The 18,606-nt window shown below is 41.4% G+C and overlaps 1 protein-coding gene across 11 annotated transcripts in view; it reads left to right on the forward strand.

Annotated features, from left to right (window-relative positions):
- Positions 1–18,606, forward strand: part of Ih (hyperpolarization activated cyclic nucleotide gated potassium channel Ih) — a 154,730-nt gene that overhangs the window by 107,634 nt on the left and 28,490 nt on the right. For all 11 annotated transcript variants that reach the window (XM_076769226.1, XM_076769227.1, XM_076769228.1 and 8 more), the window contains one exon: positions 16,736–16,899. In XM_076769226.1, coding sequence (XP_076625341.1) covers positions 16,736–16,899 — 164 coding nt within the window. The remainder of the gene's footprint in view (positions 1–16,735; positions 16,900–18,606) is intronic.

The following is an 18,606-nucleotide window of genomic DNA, read 5'->3' on the forward strand; positions in this document are numbered from 1 at the left end:
GACAACTTTTTACACCATACAGCGACTGTTACTGACTGCTCCTGATTACTGCTTGCCTCTGCTGGACTCTGCTGACCATCGCTTATATTTCTGACAACCTATAACGATTACTACTGACTTCTGCTAACCTCTGTTGGTCTTTGCTGATCTCTGTCAGCGTGTGCATGCCTCTGCTGAACTTTCCTGGCCTCTGCCGAACGCTACTGACCACTGCAGGTATTTCTGATAATGTATAATGATTAATACTTACTACTGCATGCCCCTACAAGTCTCTGCTTGCCTTTGCAGGTTTCTGCTTGCCTGTGCATGCCTTTGCTGGCCTCTGCTGAACACTGCTGACCACCCCTGATGCTTCTGACATCGTATAACAATTACTACATGCTACTGTTCGCCCCTGCTGATCTCTGCTTGCCACTGCATGCCTCTGCTCGTCTCTGCTGACCGCTGCTGACCACCTCTGATGCTTCTGACAACATATAACGCTTACTACGTGCTACTATTCGCCCCTGGTGATCTCTGCTTGCCACTGCTGGACTCTGCTGACCACCGCTTATATTTCTGGCAACGTACAACGATTACTACGACTCCTGCCTTCCTCTGTTAACCTCTGCCAGCGTCCCCTGGCCTAAGCTGGCCTCTGCTGACCGCTGCTGACCACTGCTCACCACCGTTTATATTTCTGGCAACGTACAACGATTACTACTGGCTACTGCCACCCTCTGCTGACCTCTGCCAACATTTCCTGACGTCAGCTGACCTCTACCAACATCTCCCGATGTCAACTGACCATCGCTGACCACTGCTGACCGTTGCTGATAAATTGTGACACGATGTAATATAATATAATATGTTTATATGTATTAAAGTGTTGTATAATGTAAATCTATGGCAATAAATGATATAATTTCAAAGAATTCTATGTGTTCTCATCATTTTTACCCTTTTTTTCCTATCGAAATCATTCCCTTAGTTATAAGACACTCCGAATCTTTTAAAATTTTCTAAGTTCCCCGGAAAGATTTCAAATTTCCCGCCGCCTGGAATTTTTGCGAATTCCTGGAACTTACCGGCGTCCCTGAAACTTCTCGGAATCCCTGAAATTTCCAAGAAGTTTCAGGCGGCGGCTAAAATTCCGGCCTGAATTTTTCGGTAAAACAGAAATTACGTAGTACTACGTAACATTATATGATATTACGTAGTATTACGTAATTTTTGCCGAAAAATTCTGGCCGCGAGAAATTTTGAAGAGCTATTACGTAATATTACGTAATATCATCTAATGTTACGTAGTACTACGTAATTTCTGTTTTACCGAAAAATTCAGGCCGGAATTTTAGCCGCTTCCTGAAACTTCTTGGAAATTTCAGGGTTTCCGAGAAGTTTCAGGGACGCCGGTAAGTTTCAGGGGTCCGAGAATTTTGAGGAAATCTTAGAAATGATGTCATTTCTAATTTGGGAAATTTGGAGAGGGAAAGAGGGGTAAAAAATGATGAGAATACATAGAATTCTTTGAAATTATATCATTTATTGTCATAGATTTACATTATACAAAACTTTAATACATATAAACATATTATATTATATTACATCATGTGACAAGCTGTCAGCAACGGTCAGCAATGGTCAGCGATGGTCAGCGATGGTCAGCGATGGTCAGCGATGGTCAGATGATGTCGGGAGATGTTGGTAGAGGCCAGCTTAGGTCGGGAGATGTTGACAGAGGTCAGCAGAGGGTGGTAGTAGCCAGTAGTAATCGTTGTACGTTGCCAGAAATATAAGCGGTGGTCAGCAGTGGTCAGCAGCGGTCAGCAGAGGCCAACGAAGGCCATCAGAGGCATGCAGAGGCAAGTAGAGTCCAGCAGGGGCAAGCAGTAACAAGTAGTAATCGTTATACGTTGTCAGAAGTATCAGGAGTGGTCAGTAGCGGTCAGCAGAGTCCAGCGGAGACAGGCAGAAGTCAGTAGTAATCGTTATACGCTGTCAAAAATATAAGCGGTGGTCAGCAGAGGCCAGCAGAGGCTGGGAGAGGCTAACAGTTGCCAGTCGTAATCGTTATACCTTGTCAGAAGTAACAGGAGTGGTCAGCAGCGGTCAGCAGAGTCCAGCGGAGGCTGGCAGACATTAGTAGTAATAGTTATACGTTGTCAGAAATTCCAAGAGTGGTCAGCAGCGGTCAGCAGAGGCTGGGAGAGACTAACAGTAGCCAGTTGTAATCGTTATACGTTGTCAGAAATTCCAAGAGTGGTCAGCATCGGTCAGCAGGGGCCAGTGGAGACCTGTTGATGGGAGGTCGGATATTAGTTGTTGAAGAGCGAGAAGGGAAGTGTGAGCCTCTCTCTCTCGACTCCCACGAAGCAGTCCGAACTTACTTTGGGCAACTTCGGTGAATCGAGAAAGAGGGCATGCGTCATTTTGCCTTTTTTGGGTTTCCGAAACTCCACGAGCTCACGTACGCGTAATCTGACATAATATGAGAGAGCACCTTCGGTGCCTTTCTGGCATCTCTGGTAATGTCTCCCTACGACCACCGTTCGACAAAGTTTGACCATTCTGCGATTCTAGTAACCAAATCGCATTTACCTCCAAATGCAGAACATCGTGGAGAACAATTTTATAGAATTTTAACGACGTCTTAGTAGAGAATTTAATCCCAAAGTACATTTACAATTAATAAAGTACCGTGGTGCTAACGCGTGGGCCGCCTGGAGGGCAAGTAACATAAAAGCGACCGGTGTGGAGCGCCGTAGAAACCGCCAACGATTAACGACAATTAATCTGTTCCATCAGCGTACGCTGATGGACGAACGAGGCTTCCTTCTCCGAACGAAGAGAAGAAGCAATTCCGTGGAGTGTCTGGTTAATTGCGCCAGGCGAAAATCTCAATCTCGTGATGGCCGCGCCGGTCCGTCGCAAAATGGACGAATCGTAAAGCGCGAGGCATAAACCGGGGGATGCTGAAGATTTAGTGGCGACAAGCCGGCGGCCGTTGTTCCTCGTAAATTTCCCGTAAAACTGGAGGATCGAAACTTTCAACGGGGTCCGTAGGGCTTCGTAAACATAACCGGGACACCGCCAAGTCCGTAAACCCGAAATTCCAGTCGCTGTTTCTGCCAGTAACGACCCCGTGACTGTTAATCTACGTGCAACGATGAATTCTGGAGCCAGACTACAGTAACGGATGCAACGTTAGCGACATTCGGACACCGTGGCTATTCACGACTCGTGCATTTAAATTGTTGAGGTTCCACGTAAAGATAAAAGTGATTTTCCCCGGTCAAGACAATATTATTGCTCTCGGTCGCGTACGAGACCCGCTTTGTCATAAATTTATGCTAATCACTTTCAACGTACGTAAGCACGTTTATTGGTCGAGAGAGCAATTATGGAGATTCGTTCTAAGTCCGCGCAGATAATGCAGGGAAAGTAACAATTTTAATTCTTCGCAGGCGGAATTTACATTTTCTCACGTTCGATTGAAACTGTTGGCTTCGCTATAAATTATGCAGTGGGTCTCAAGAACGTTTTCTTGATGTTATAGTTGAACGATGCAAAATTAATTCACTGAAGAATTTGTGGACTGCCCCTAAAGTCGTTCTTGTAATTATATATTACATTTTCTGTAGATACAAATAGGTTACGTCGATACGTCAAAGTCGATACACCGTCATGTTCGTGTATCGATACTGTCATATCGATATCACTGTATCGATACCGTCACGTTCATATATCGATACGTTGTATCGATAGTCGCATCGATACGTCTATATCGCTGTATCGACACCCTCGCGGTGATATATTGTTTTCTTTACATCGATGTATCGATACCATCGTATCGATATATTTCGATAGTTCTCTCGAAAGCTCGCGTGACTGGTCACATCGATCCACACCGTCAAATTTTGTTAATGTTCTATTGTTTAAAACCCAGATACCAATCAGTTTTCTAACAGACAATGTAATCCTCCGAGTTCTTTTTGAAAACTCATTTTTAAAACAAAGTATCATTTTTCTATTATTCTAACATAATTGGCCGTATGTAATTTTACACGCAAATGGGACAACCGACACGATATTCTTTCGTTCTCGTTCAAACAATATTCGAAACTATGATTTATTGCGCGTTGAATTTATTAAACTTGTTATCGACAGATTGACGTCTTTCCAGCTTCGATTGATAAATGGACTCACGAATTTTTGCTATGTCTGTGGCTTTGGTTGAATAATGATCAGTGGTTTAAACAGTCTCAATATGTAACCCATATTTCCTCAATTTTACACTCTGCTTCTCTTATCATCCCAATTAGTCAAACTGTCAATTAATGCTGTTTAATAGTCTTGATCCTATACTATAAACTGTTAATATACAAACAAAATTGTATGTACAATATTATCTTCTAATCTAGTGATGTTAAGTCTGACAAGACATAAAATAATTCAGATTTTTAAAAAATATTCAACACATTTTTATTGTAGGATCAAAGCTATTTTAAACTAATATAAAAGTTGCCATTTTTGTCTGGCTGGAAAATGTGCAAGCTAGAATATCATCGCTATAAACAAGTTTCTCTCAATACAACAAAACTTCTCGTTACATAAGTAAGGCACGAAACATCAAGATTGAAGTTAGCATTCATTATCCTTTGATGAATTATCATGATACTATAATTCCCCTAACAGGAAAATGTTCACATATCAGGCCATCAAACGTGCACGTTACACAGACTTACATATCAATAACACAAATATTCTCTAACAAAAAATACTCCATTTCGTTTCCATATATCGTACATTGCAATAATAAGTTCCATTAAACACATTCCATAAATAACATATACCTTCCGCTCGAGAGAAGTTCAGTTTCACGTGAAATTATTCCCATTCGAAAGCTCACATTCCTGCCTTTTTACCGAAAACCTTTCGAGCAAGCATTCCCTATCGTTTGACCAAACCTGACGCGATATTCCCTTCGGGGAACATTCCGTCCAAATCGTTCGAAACTTCGAAAATATTCAAAGCCATAAAATATTCCGGATATTCAATACACTCGAGTACCGTCGAGTCTGCCGTAGCACAATCTCAAAGTGACTCGAAACTGCAGGTTCGTGACTTGCCTGTAAATTGAAAATTCCACGTGGTAAGTGTGCCTCTCTCGATACAGAACCAGTCCTCGTTACATATGTATGCCTCGAAACTTTGAGATTAAAGGACTTCGCTACCCGTATGAACAATTAACGCCGTGCAATTGCCTCTCTGGCGTGGAAGACGACCCATCCCCGAGCCAGGGAACGACTTCATCGTCGTCGCGAATCTTTTATGACCGACAATTACACGGTCTGGAAACGACACGTGTAAACACGGGTCCCCAACCGACGCGATTATGCATTCGAAACGCGAGTCGCAGCTAATTGCTGGCCCGCGATGGCTAAATTGTCCGCGCACGGTGGCCTGTGTACGCTTAGACCAGAAAAAGCCGCGTCGATGGCGGGGTCGTCACGTGAACCGACAACAGGTTCGTCGGTTTTTGTCGTGCAATTACTCGGGCCCACACGTCGCGGTATGAATTCCACCAGGTCCGCAATTAAGACGACTTAATCAATTAATTCGTCTCTATTGTTGCGTTAATTCCCGGGGCGCGAAACCGCGACGACCGTGACCTACGCCCACCTCGTCGTTGCTATTTTTCCCCCCTCCCCCTCCCCCGCCTCGCTAACGGTTTTACCGCCTCTTCGCCGTTTCTTTTTTTCAATTTTGTCTCTTTTTCGCGGCCGGATATACCGGATCGACGGCTGCAGAGTCGTGGTTGAACCGTCTGCGGCGTGCGTGTGGTCGCTGGAATTCGCGGTTAGAATCGGCGAAACTTGGAATTGCACGCAGAACTTGGGGGGGGAATTTGACACCGGGGATTGACAAATTCCCGGCTGGGGTTAGCGAAATTTGCGATTGGGAACTTTGGGAAGGTTTGACACTGAGGACAACTCAGGAACAATTGAAACAGTAGTTGGAAGTGTAGAAGTGTACGCAAAAATTGAATGTCTTTGGTTGGAGCATGTTTGGATTCGTTTGAATATGATAAAGCATTAAAAGAAATTGAGATCGTAGGTTTCAAACACTGTGTGCTTGATGAGAGGAATGTGAACGTTTGGATGCGTGTGTTTGAGCATGTTTGACTGCTAAATTTTAAGTATAAAGTTCCCTTCTGTTCCGTATAAGATGCAGAATCCTTTGAGGGGAATACAAACGTTTTAAATGAACTGTGTTCGAGCATGTTTCATGAGGAATTGTGAATATTGAACGTGTTTTATGAACAGGTTGAAGGATGTTTGAGACTGCATGTGGTCATCCATCGTTGTCTCGAATGGTGGACAGCGGAGTAAGAGACGACTCCTAAACAGTGGCACACGTAGTTCAGTACATTTCTTGTTTGGTGAAAAAGCTCTAGGGAAACGTTTGAAAATGTAAGAGGCCTCTTCGTGCCTCCTGTCCTCTAAGAACGTTCGCAAAGTGTCTGGCTAATGAGCACGACGAGATACGTTTGATCGTCCGCTGCGCGCTATAACGACTCAATTAATTATTCTCAAGTAGCGTTGATCGTCGGCCCTGCGTATTGAAGTGAGTTCCAGGGGCACTGTGCACGTGTTATCGTCGATACACACTGCTATATTATCGCGTCTACGGTCAGATTCGATGGCTTTTTATCACCTATTACTCTTGCAGTATAATTTCTACTTAAATCATTCGTTATCACAGCCCTCGTACACAAACATACCGAGTACTTCCTAAAGGAAATATACTTTACGTGAAATTCAACGTATCCAAAAGCTCACATCCCTATCATTCCGCTCCAAAAGCTTCAAACTCTGTATCACCAATAATTTACATACTCCAACATGCTCAAACACCTTCGCATTCTTGTGAACGAAACGTCGATTTCACTGTTAAATCGTGACACGTTCCTAACGTCAGAATGGCCTGTCTACCACGAAACACTACATCCAGATTTACTATATTCCTCTCGACAGATCCTCCACACAGATTGTACATATCTCCACCCTCAACAACTGCAATTCACACGTCAAACTTTCCCCATCTGTAAACCCTAATTACTCCCAACAAAACCATGATCTCGCTTCCGACGTTTCGATGCAAGAGGGGAGGGGAAACCCCGAATCCCCCAAAAGCCCGTGTGCGCAAGACAGCCTATTCACCGACCGTTCTATAGTTACAACGATGCATAGAGAATGTGTAGACAGGCAAACACAGAAACCACGTTCTATTAACTCCTCTACAAGGAGGCATCAAAATTGATAAGTTTGGAAAGCGCTGTTCGAAAGTAGAAGCTGCTTGAGGCTCTATTATTAAGAAATTTCCAAGCTGCGGACGGGAGTAGACAAATTTAACGTTTGAGATAGTATCATAATGTTTAAGTTAAGGATTGAAAGACTCTAAATGGCAATAAAAATTGATAAATCTTCTAAATAAATATTTTTCGTTAAATGTAGAGTAAATAACGCTGTGGGGAGCGTTTGTGGGTCGCGCGAGACACCGTGTAGATAACGGAGGGAGAAGATTTAGCAGCGGGCGAGCGTCTAAGTCCCGGAGCGACCGGTAGGGAAATCCCCGAATCCCCTAATAGCCCGCGGAGCCCGGTGCAGCCTATTCACGGTGGTTCCCAGAAGCTACAGCGACGCGTGGAGAACGCGCAGCTAGGCAAACACAGAAACCACGTTCTTCGGTCTATTGACTCCTCTATAAGGAAGCATCTGAACGAATCACGCGGTTAAACGGGCCGAAGCAATCGCGGCGTCGTGATCGACGCCCGGACAGGAGCGAGACCGTCGAGCGTGGAAGAGAGACGCAGACGAGGGATCAGCCAGCCTGAAATTTGCATCGTGCTATAAAACGACACGCACGCGGCCGTGCTTCTGGTTATGTCAGCATCCTCTGCCAGACAATGGACGACCCCGCAGTATTGTTCGGCACGCCTGTATGCACTGGCCGAGTGTGTGGCTACTATTTCACGGTGATTCTTACTAATCGATGTAATCGCGTGTACGTGTATGCGCCACGGACGCTTCCACGTGCAGGTCTCTGTACATTACCGTCCATAAGTTTCGGGTCGTTACCTTAAAGGGGTACCTCCAGATTCTGATTTTTTTCTCCGCGCTAGATAGGCTGTCTTTTGTTGAAATTTTGCGAATACACTTAGTCATCTCCTAACTTTGCACGGTATTTTTTTCGTGTGAGAATAGTAGAAATTGTGGGAGATGCAACTTATTGTTTAATGGCTCCATTGGCTTCCAAAACAAAGGGGGAGTACTTCATACGATAGAGATTCATTTGTTGAATATTTCCTCCGAGTTTGAAGTCAATCGACCTGCTGGATCTTTAGATATCGTATGAGAGACTGGAATAAATAATTTACATGAGTTTCTAGTAAAATTCATGTACAGAACTTTTCGAACGAGCAGAGAAAGAGTATGCACCTTATATAAGAGTCCCTCGAGCGAAAAGCTGTTTAATTAACCAAACACATAAATCAATTTAATTGAAAACAATGGTGGGTGAATCATTTAACGCGCACCTGGAAACGCAGGAACACCTGTGACGAATTAATCATCGTAAAACAAACTCCGCCATGGAAGCCTACGAGCGAATAAAACGCAGAACGATGAACCTTGAGATACGCAAACTCATAACTTAAAATGTGTCAAAAGCAATGGATCGTTGTATAAATTTTTAATTCGCGTTTCGTACACGTGGACTACTAACACAAGCGTTGAATTCGATAGAAAAAGAATTGCCAGCTTGTTTCATAATTTTCTATTTGTCAAAATTCCATTTTTTGGGGCTCCATAAAAATATAAATTACTAAAATTGCTAGAGTTCTAAAGTGTTTGGTTGTCGAAGTACCTTGAAACCCTAATCAAAGGGGTCCTTCGATTCTACTAAGGCTATTCATGCTCACGGAGCAACGTCTTTGACACAATTCCGACGATTCGAAGCCTCGGATCCAGCTGTTCACCCCCAGGCCCCATTTAGATTCGTTCTGTCGAAGAAAACTCGCACTTTCAAACAGCATTCACATCTATTGAACGAGAACCAGTCATTAGGGACCTGCAGGCAACGTATTCAGAGCCATCAGTTAATTCTCCGGACAGTGATTGGTATGTACAAAATCCTCTTACCGTCTAATTGGCCGTTTCTTCGAGATCCATTGTACAATGGAAACCGAGAAATTGACCGATGAAACTAATCCACTCTCCGTTACGTTGTTCACAGACTCGCTGTCTTTCTTCTCGAATTGCGTCCAAAACCCCTAAATGGAAGCTTAAAAGACTCAGCTTCGATCATAAATAAAAAAGAAAAAAAACAACTCTCATAGAAAAATTATATTTCTAAAAAAATACCACTAAAATATCTAAAAACCTAATCGATATATTCGCTTAAATGAATAAATAGTCTCCATTGCCTGAAACGTTTTATTCTATTTATTTGCTTCAAAAATAAGCAGTATTACGTATTTGTCGTTCACTTAAATGCTCCGGAGGGTGCTTAAAGAACACTTGTCAAATTCTGGACCGTTTATAAGCCCCCGCGCTCTCCAGTCGCGTCAGTTCCAGAAGTGTCGCTTTCCAGACGCATCGGTCCGAAGATAAAACTAGCTCCAATCGTCGACGTAATATTATTTTCGACCACCACGAGTCTCACGGCTCTCATATTTATTAAATTAGATACTATTTTTAGGATATATTAAGCTCGCGTTAAAATAGAATTTTTCCAAGATTCCAAAATGGCGTGTACGTCGTAAAGGAGTTCTCTCGGTTCTGCTTTTTATTGAACGGTATTCGGTACCCGTATTTTCACGTTGGCCCCGGGTTTAACTTGCACGAAGAGTCTGCGGGGATTAATCAACGTCTTCGGAATTAACAGGAACCGGCTCCTCAATATTTCACGGTACTCGTCGTGCTCTGGCTTCGCGAGGTTTCCGTACACAGATAGGTACTTAGCAGAATTGATTTCGGGGACGTCAACGAAAAATAAAGCCGATTGGGTCGTTGCTGGACTGATTAAGAGCACGAGGGCCAATGAACATTCCAGCAATTTGCAAATCTATTGCTGGGCGTCATTACAGAACCGCAATCGTAGCAAAGGACTGCTAAGAAATGAATAAATATTTGATGAATCAATATCTAGGTCGCTCTAATACGAATTTGGAAGATTACAACTTGTGGTTGTTGAGTACAGTTTAGGATTAGAAGACTGATAGATGTCCCTGTGGAGGTTAAGCATATATTTCAGATAAGATCTTTAAAAAATGATAAAGGTAACTAAATATTTAGGTGGAAGCATGAAAAAAATATTGTGTAAACATAGAACATTTCATTAATGAGGCTATTAGAAATAAATATATACTATTCAGTCAAAGAAGTGTGAATTTTAGACTTCAAAAATGGCCACCCTCGACTTTTGCCATCTAACAGTGGCCAAAGGAAGCTATGTTTTCATTCTAAGTTGCTAGAGGGCTTCAGGCCAAATAGTTGTCCACTAGAGGGTCTCAAGTTTTACTTACTGTAATTGTAATCATTTCAAATTACATCTTACAAAGGAATTCAATTAGTTGCTTAATTCGAGCTAAATAAAGTGAGGTTAGGGTCAAGTTTTCAGACTACAAAACTGTATTAGCCAATCAGAGTTGAGAACAATCTTCGCGCTCTTTTGCCATGAAGTATTCTACAGTTGAGTGTTGGGTCAAGATCTTAGGGACGAACTTGTCATACTATTTGAACACTATGCAGCACGTTCCATCAAATATACTTTCAACTTCACCATTCTTTCAAGAAAATGAATTCCAATCTTGTTCAGAAAAAGAAAAGAAATTAAAAAAGTAACATTGGAGATTGGTCATTTCTTAAATATTCAGCGTCACAGTTGGCAAGCTTATATAATGCCTCTATAATTTATTACTTCTTTGAAGTAATATATCACGTATGAATTATGTTGTTCATTACAGTGAAAGTCGTAAATCTTCGACTTGCGATATCTTTTATTCAATGAAATTTATTATATGTTGATTTATGTGCAATTTTAGCCATTACTAATGTCTTGTTATGTAATTTATTTCCAGACGATACAATTTTTATTACAATTTTTATTCCACTGCTGTTCGATGTGTGAATTTTGCAGCTTGATTTTCAATTTAGTTTCACATTTAATCTGTCGTTAAATTTGTTAACTTCCGTTTAATTATCCAGTCGCTTAAAAGTTTCCACTTGTGAAAGTAGCATCGCACGATGTTTTGCGATTTTTCGCCGAAATTCTCTGAATTGCGATTGTTGCACGTCGCCTCGTGGAAACTGAGAAATGGTTCCACTGCGCTGATTGAGAATGCATAATGCAGAGCTCGCGAAATTCTGGCCCGAATTACTCTTTCTTGAATATACGTAAACGACCGCTTCGTAGGAAATGCATTGATCGCCCGATAGGGTCTGAAAATAATTGCCTGCATCAGAGGTGCATACTGCGACTGCATTATTCTACTCCTCGTTATTCGAAAACCCCATTAGCGCTCCGGAAAAATTAACAAACCTCGCTAAATACGACGTATTCTGCGAAATATATCGCTGGAAGGTAGAAGCATAATGTTGGGCCAAAAAATAAACCAAGATTTTACGATTTTACATTTTCTCTTTTTATCGTCTTAAATATCTGATTCAGTCTTTAATGCAAGAATATTTTATAACTATTCAGAACTCTTGAATTCTGCTGTGAACAATATATTATAATTATCTTATACATAATTACTCGAAGTAATAATAGAATATACATAAATCATGTATACAAAATTAGTGAATGCATGATTAATGATCTGCGATGCTAAAATAGTGAAAATGAAAATAATACAAAATTCGATGCTTGATTTTAAGTAAAGGATGATAATACGCGGTTATTAATTAAGCTCCGAACTGGACAAATATGAACATTTCAAACAGAAAATAGCAATTCTTTGGTGTATTTTCTACCGTGAAAAAAGTCAATATCGCTTCAAACGTGAAACAGATCTGACACAAAACACTAATGGATCAAGAAGATGCATCATCCTTCTAGCATTGAATTAAACATCGTTTCAAATCGTCGTTCGTAAAAGCTTCATCGCGCCCTTCATCGAGAAAACAATCGCACAATTAAGGAATCAAGATGGATCTTTCAGATTCCTTTCCTCATTCGCAGGAGCGTATTTCACGCGAAATTCTCTTCAAAGTTATAAGTTATAATTAACATCCATTCAACTGTTACGAATTGTAACGGAATTAAACATTTTTTTCAATTTTCCCTATCGTACGATCAATTGAAAGTTACCTGTTTCTTTACAGATTGTAAATTATAATTTATACAGGGTGTTCGGCCACACCTGGGAAAAATTTTAATGGGAGATTCTAGAGGCCAAAATAAGACGAAAATCAAGAATACCAATTTGTTAATAGAGGCTTCGTTAAAAAGTTATTGACAATTAAATTCAAAAATTTCAAATCATTCTGAAAAAATTATGGTTGGTTGCGGGGATCAATTATAAGCATTTTTGGTGAATAGACATACCCCCGAAATTCTACGCACTTTTGAAAAAAAATTTGGATAGGTGCTTCAATTTTTCGGCGAAAAAAAAAATTTCAAATCGTTCTGGAAAAAATATTTTTAGTTGCAGGGGTCAATTGCAAGCATTTTTGGTCAACAGACATACCCCCGAAATCCTACCCACATTCCAGAAAAAAATTCGAGAAGGTGTGAAATTTTTCGACGAAATTAAAATATTTCAAATCGTTCTGAAAAAATTACTCCTAGATTCTGGGGTCAATTACAATCATTTTTGGTCATTAGACATACCCCCGAAATCCTACCCACTTTCCAGGAAAAAATTCGAGAAGGTGTGAAATTTTTCGACGAAATTAAAATATTTCAAATCGTTCTGAAAAAAATATTGTTAGCTGTGGGGGTCAATTACAATCATTTTTGGTGAATATACTTACCCCCGAAATCCTGCGCATTCTCGAGAAAAAAATTCAATACGGGCGGAACTTTAAACGTTAACTGTTTAACGAAGCCTCCATCGACAAATTAATATTCTTGATTTTTGTCTTATTTTGGCCTCTAGGAGCTCTCATTAAAATTTTCCCCAGGGGTGGCCAAACACCCTGTATAATTGTAGGAAATTCTTTCGTATCCAATATGGCGTCGGTTTGTCAGCTGTTGGGCATCGTGTGAAATTGTTTGAGTTAGGTTGTATCTCACTACGAGACATAAACGATATTTTACGGTTTTTGGCAAACAGTGTATGACCGTAGACGTAATTTCTTGCGTCCTCGAGGTGACCAGAATATGTTGCCAAACTTTGGCATTGGTACAGCGTTCCACTGGAAGAATAAGTATTTTCGCGATTCTTCTTTCTCTTATACCGCCATTCATCTTCATTTGCTCCAGACAATTCAGCAGGCAAAGAGGTCGTACATCAAAACTTTCCTGGTTACCTGCTGCACTCTCCACCGAGAAGCTTCCTTTTCTCCTCGTTTCAACGACGATTCGTTCAAACCACGTCAGACCAATGGCATTCACTGATGGTCATTGAATCGCGAATCGAAAGAAACATTTAACTTTTAATTAATTAAATTTTTCGAAAAATATCAAGAGAACTTCTTTCGTCTCTGAACATACAATTTATATAGAAGCAGTAATACGAAGAACTTTTCGCGAACTTTCTGAAGCTTGACACCTATAGAGTGAAACTGGGCCAATTCACAACGTTGAAACAGTAGAAAATAAAGTTAACATAAGTGTAAATTATACATTTTTGTATGTACCAGTCATTCAAAGTATCTTGAAAAGAAATTAGTTGCAAAATACATTCATAAATATGCATGAAAACAGAAGAAACGTTCAAGTCTAAAAGTTAGATATCCATACTATACAATGATCATTTCTCGACAAAAGTACCCAATACTTTTTCGTAGAGAATGGATAAACGCATCAATTAGTATCTACAAAAGTGTATAAATACTCGAAACTTTAAGAATAGAATCTCTTAATCCTTGCTAATTTGTATCCATTTTCTATAGCTTCAAACCCATTGTTTGACGTTTGTTCTCCACGTGTACGCACGAAAATCTCACGCACCAGATACGCTTTTCGTTTTCGGTTGACCTACAACGACTCCTGAAATCATTACGACGCGGCGGAGCACCCGCGAATAAGGAAAACTGCGATTCATCGTCGTTCTGGTAGAAGATTCCGACGGCATTCAAACCGTAAAGTAGAGAGAAATCATTTTTTTCGAGGATACTCTTCTCTCTTCTTCTCGAGGGCAACAGTGTAATTAACAAGCTCGAATCTTTGTTTCTCGACTTTCCTTCCGTCACCTTCGAATCTCGAAATTCAATTAAGCCCGAAAGCGATCGAGACAAATCGTCCCGAAAAGTCCTCTAAAGGAAACGTCCGAAAAAAATGGCGTCTAAAATGCCCATGCTCCATCTGTCAAAGCGTCCAATCAGTTCGCCCCCGTTCGAACGCGCGAGCCCAAATACCCTAGGAACGTGTAAAACGTTCGAGCGCCGCGGGGGGAATATCGTATCGCGAAGAAAAAAAAGAAGGAAAGAAGAACCGGGGTAGAAAAACGAAGAAAAATTGATGGAGAAACCCGAGGGAAGCTTAAACTTCTAAAAGGTCCGCTTTAATCAGTTCGATTCCAGGCCGAGCAGCCAACATTGGCCCACTTCTACGAGTAATAACGTAGCTACATCGGGGCAATAAATGTGCTTGTAGCTCGCATGAAGCTGCCCCAGCCGGGTTCGACATGCAGCTTGCACGGATGAAGGTGCTCGAAAGCCGTGAGAGAGCTTCTCCGCCGGCACGCACCGATGAACGCGAAGCTTTCGCGGTTCCACTTGCCGCGACACCTTCACAGGAAAGTCTGGAGTAGCTGTTTGTCCTCGTTCGCGACCCCACTTGCCAGCCCCGTCCCCGTGAGATTTCGCTCCTGGCTGTTTGTGTTGGTATCCGTGCTCGAAGCTAGCTTTCTTTTGGCAGCCAGGCTGGAGCTAAGCTCTCGTACTCCACGCTTTCTTGTCTGCTTTGGAACTAATGACTCCGCAGAATCGGTCGTAACGAAAATAAAAATTCCCTAGGAACGTTTCCTTAAATAGAATTTGAGTCAAATCCAAAGCACAATGTTGTCATAAATGGAAACACTGGGGTAAAAAGTATTTACTAGTATTCAAAACTATTTCCAGTCTGGAGATACTTAAAATTAAAAAATCACTTCAAGTGTAATCGAATTACATTCAGTAGAAACGAACGGAGAGTAGGAAAAGAAAACGTTCGAAATAACACGAGTGTGAGATCGTTCTGCCAATTGTAAATATTTATCGAGCCTAAAGTTAAGCAAGTGCTTGGCCACTATAAATAGTAGGGGAGAAGTTGTGTTTGTGAGACCACCGCCTCTACGTTTTTCGTTTCAATTTGAGGATATGAAATGGCATTTAGTAGCATTCTTCGTCATGGAAATGCATTTGCAATTGGATTTATATAAATTTGTGAAATGTATATGGACCTAATCATGAACAGAATTTGATTAAATCAAAAGAAATTTGGTTTAACAGTCTCTTGGACCACCAAGAAGCTGAGGAAACATCGCCGTGCAGGTTTCCGAGGGAATTAAACAAGTTTCGCCAGACGCATCGGTCCGCAGACAACATTTGCTCGAGTCGTTAATCCGATGTTACGTTCGGTAATTTGAGATCTATCAGACCACGTACAAGCGGAAAAACTGTAGTTTCTCGGTGCAGGTTTTCAAGAAAATTAAGAAAGACCGCCCAGAAGCATCGGTCCGGTGTAGTGCTCCACTAAGAACCCTCTGAAGAGCTCACTAGTGGCTACACAGGACAAAAAACTGGACTCCTTTTCTCCCTTGGAACCTCTTTCATCCGTTCCTTTTATTTCAGTAAACAAAAAGAACGTCGTACAAATGGAATTGATATCCACAGTCAAATTGACCAACCACGTCTGGAAGAATCCTTTGCGTTTCTAATAAATCCGCGAATAAAATTCGTTTTCTCGTCCCCATTCAGGATTAGAAGAAGTGTGTATTCGGCTAACGCGATCCTTAAGTAAACAGAATGAAAATAAAATCCCGCGGCCCGTTACGCGGCCACGCGCCGCTTAAAACGTTGGCTCAGATCTTGGTAATTGAGCGAAGTTGGCTCGTAAAGACAATCTCAGAAATGCCCGGTTTAAGGAAGGCCGACCGTTGTCGTAAGTAGGTTACGCGCTGGAACCGGAATGCAAATTTCTAATGCAAAATTCAGCGAAGCCTGACTTATTCTCTACGCGGAATAAAAGAGGAAGCGGTCCGACGTTCCTGGAGAAACAGGAAGCTCGGGCTTTCGGTGGCTCGCGCGACGGCAGAATTTCATTTACAATCTCCGCTTTCATGTTCCGTTTAATCACGTTGCCTTAATGATGATACTAATTGAATTCTATGGGATTCGGAAGAAAGATTTCGCGAAATATTTGCATTTATTTCCCCGTAATTGGAATTTAATAATTCCTCGTGTAACCGCCATCTTGTCGAATGACATTTTCTTACATCCAAAGGATGTAAGCGTTCATTGATTAAAACCTAACCCAGTTAAGTTACTATTGCAAATAATTATAACTGTCCTAACACTGGATGCTTCTTTTTTGATTTCAGATTCTACTGGGATCTCTGCATGCTCCTCCTGCTGGTAGCGAATCTGATAATTCTGCCAGTCGCCATTAGTTTTTTCAATGATGACCTAAGCACTAGATGGATAGCCTTTAACTGCCTTTCCGACACGATATTCCTCATAGACATTGTCGTCAACTTCAGGACAGGTGAGTTCAACCCTAAAATTATTAGCCGTAATCAAAATCAAGTGGCTGGTCATCTCCATCCCCTGTTTGTCTATTCAAGAGGCAGATGGCGACACGACACTGTAGCTTGTTCGATCAAACGACAGATGGCGTTGAAACAGTCAACGTTATGGCGGGAATAGTACGTCTGTGACCAGCCAGTTGATTTTGATTGAACTAGAATGCCTGAATACTCGAACTAATATGTTTAAAAAGCGGTGGGGGGTGTAAGATCAAGAATACTCGATAATAGGGAACTCATTTCACTTGAAGATACAATATGAAAGTGGAAAGACTCTTCTCTTGCTAGGGACGAATCACTATGGGACTAATAGTAACCTCGTGTTTGCGGGAAGAGGTTCAGTAACGACGCAAAGTTTGCATTGTCGCGTACTCACCGGGAAAAAGGACATTGGGGGAAGAATGGCCGACCTCGTTCCTCCTCCCACGCTGTTCTCTGGCTCTACCCTGGTCTCATCAGGCCAACCCAAATCTCCGCCTTCCGTCGAAACGACGGACGATTCGTTTAACTATTTCGCGTCCACGTTTCGAAAATAAAATTGTTAATATGCAGGATTTTCCAATATAGAACTTTAAATTAAAATAAAATGGAAACCACGAAACATACGTTCGACGATATTATACGTGAAATACGATATCATTTGAATGACCACTACGATTGCGTTTGGTAGAGTAAATACGATAAACCCAATTTTCGCATGGTCAACAGTTTGTGGTTTCTCCATGATGGCTCGCGCGAGTACAGAACAAATATGGCGGCTATGACAATTACAAGTTCTATCGCTCTTATTGGAAACTCCTGTATTAACTATAATATTGTTAACGTATTTTCTATCGCATTGTTGTTCGATTTCGTATGTGAAACACTTTCGTGGCCGACGTTGGAAGAAATTAACTCTCTGAAATCATTCATATTCAAGCCACACCGGAGAAACGAAATTGGCCTCTCTGATGTTACACGAGAACGTAATTTCACAAAAACGTGATCGACTGCTATGAAAGCCGCGTATTCCCCGAGAGTCAGGTCCTTTTGTTCGTTTCCTGCTCGTTTCACCGCGCCACTGTTCCGACAGGGGCTTCCCCTTTAATGTCAACAATTAGAACTTTTTTCTTTTCAATGTTCGCGTCCGAGCTTTTTCCAGACGCTGACGCTATCTGAAAGGCGGCTGCGCCTCAAAGCTTTCTTGCAACAAGATTATCTGGTAGCGACCAGGTGGGAAACGACTGGAAAATTGGAAAATTTCGTTCCACGAAATTTTCTTGAAAAATCCACACCCTTCGACGGGCGATTGATTTTCCACTCTGTATCCATTTGTTCCAGCTTCAGTTTGTTTACTGTTCAGTTTTCTGCGCCAAAGAGTTCACGTAAAACTCCTTAGATAACGTATCGAAGTTTAATAAACTAAAATAAATATAAATATCGACAAGAAAACAGTTTAGTACAAATATAGGGACAAAATAGATGCGCCTCGCAGGGCTATCAACGCTTGCAAATCAACCGAAGCTAACTACAGCGCATGCGTACACGGGGTCCACACGCAGGGACCCTCGACTTGCACATGCGTAAAATATCGCGGCCAACACGAACGTTTCTAAGCATAAACAACTAACCAAAAATCGTAACTTGGACAGTAAGGGTTTTTCTTATGTAAATTAAACATAAAATAA

The sequence above is a fragment of the Colletes latitarsis genome, chromosome 7 (assembly GCF_051014445.1).
Source record: "Colletes latitarsis isolate SP2378_abdomen chromosome 7, iyColLati1, whole genome shotgun sequence".
Lineage (NCBI taxonomy): Eukaryota > Metazoa > Arthropoda > Insecta > Hymenoptera > Colletidae > Colletes > Colletes latitarsis.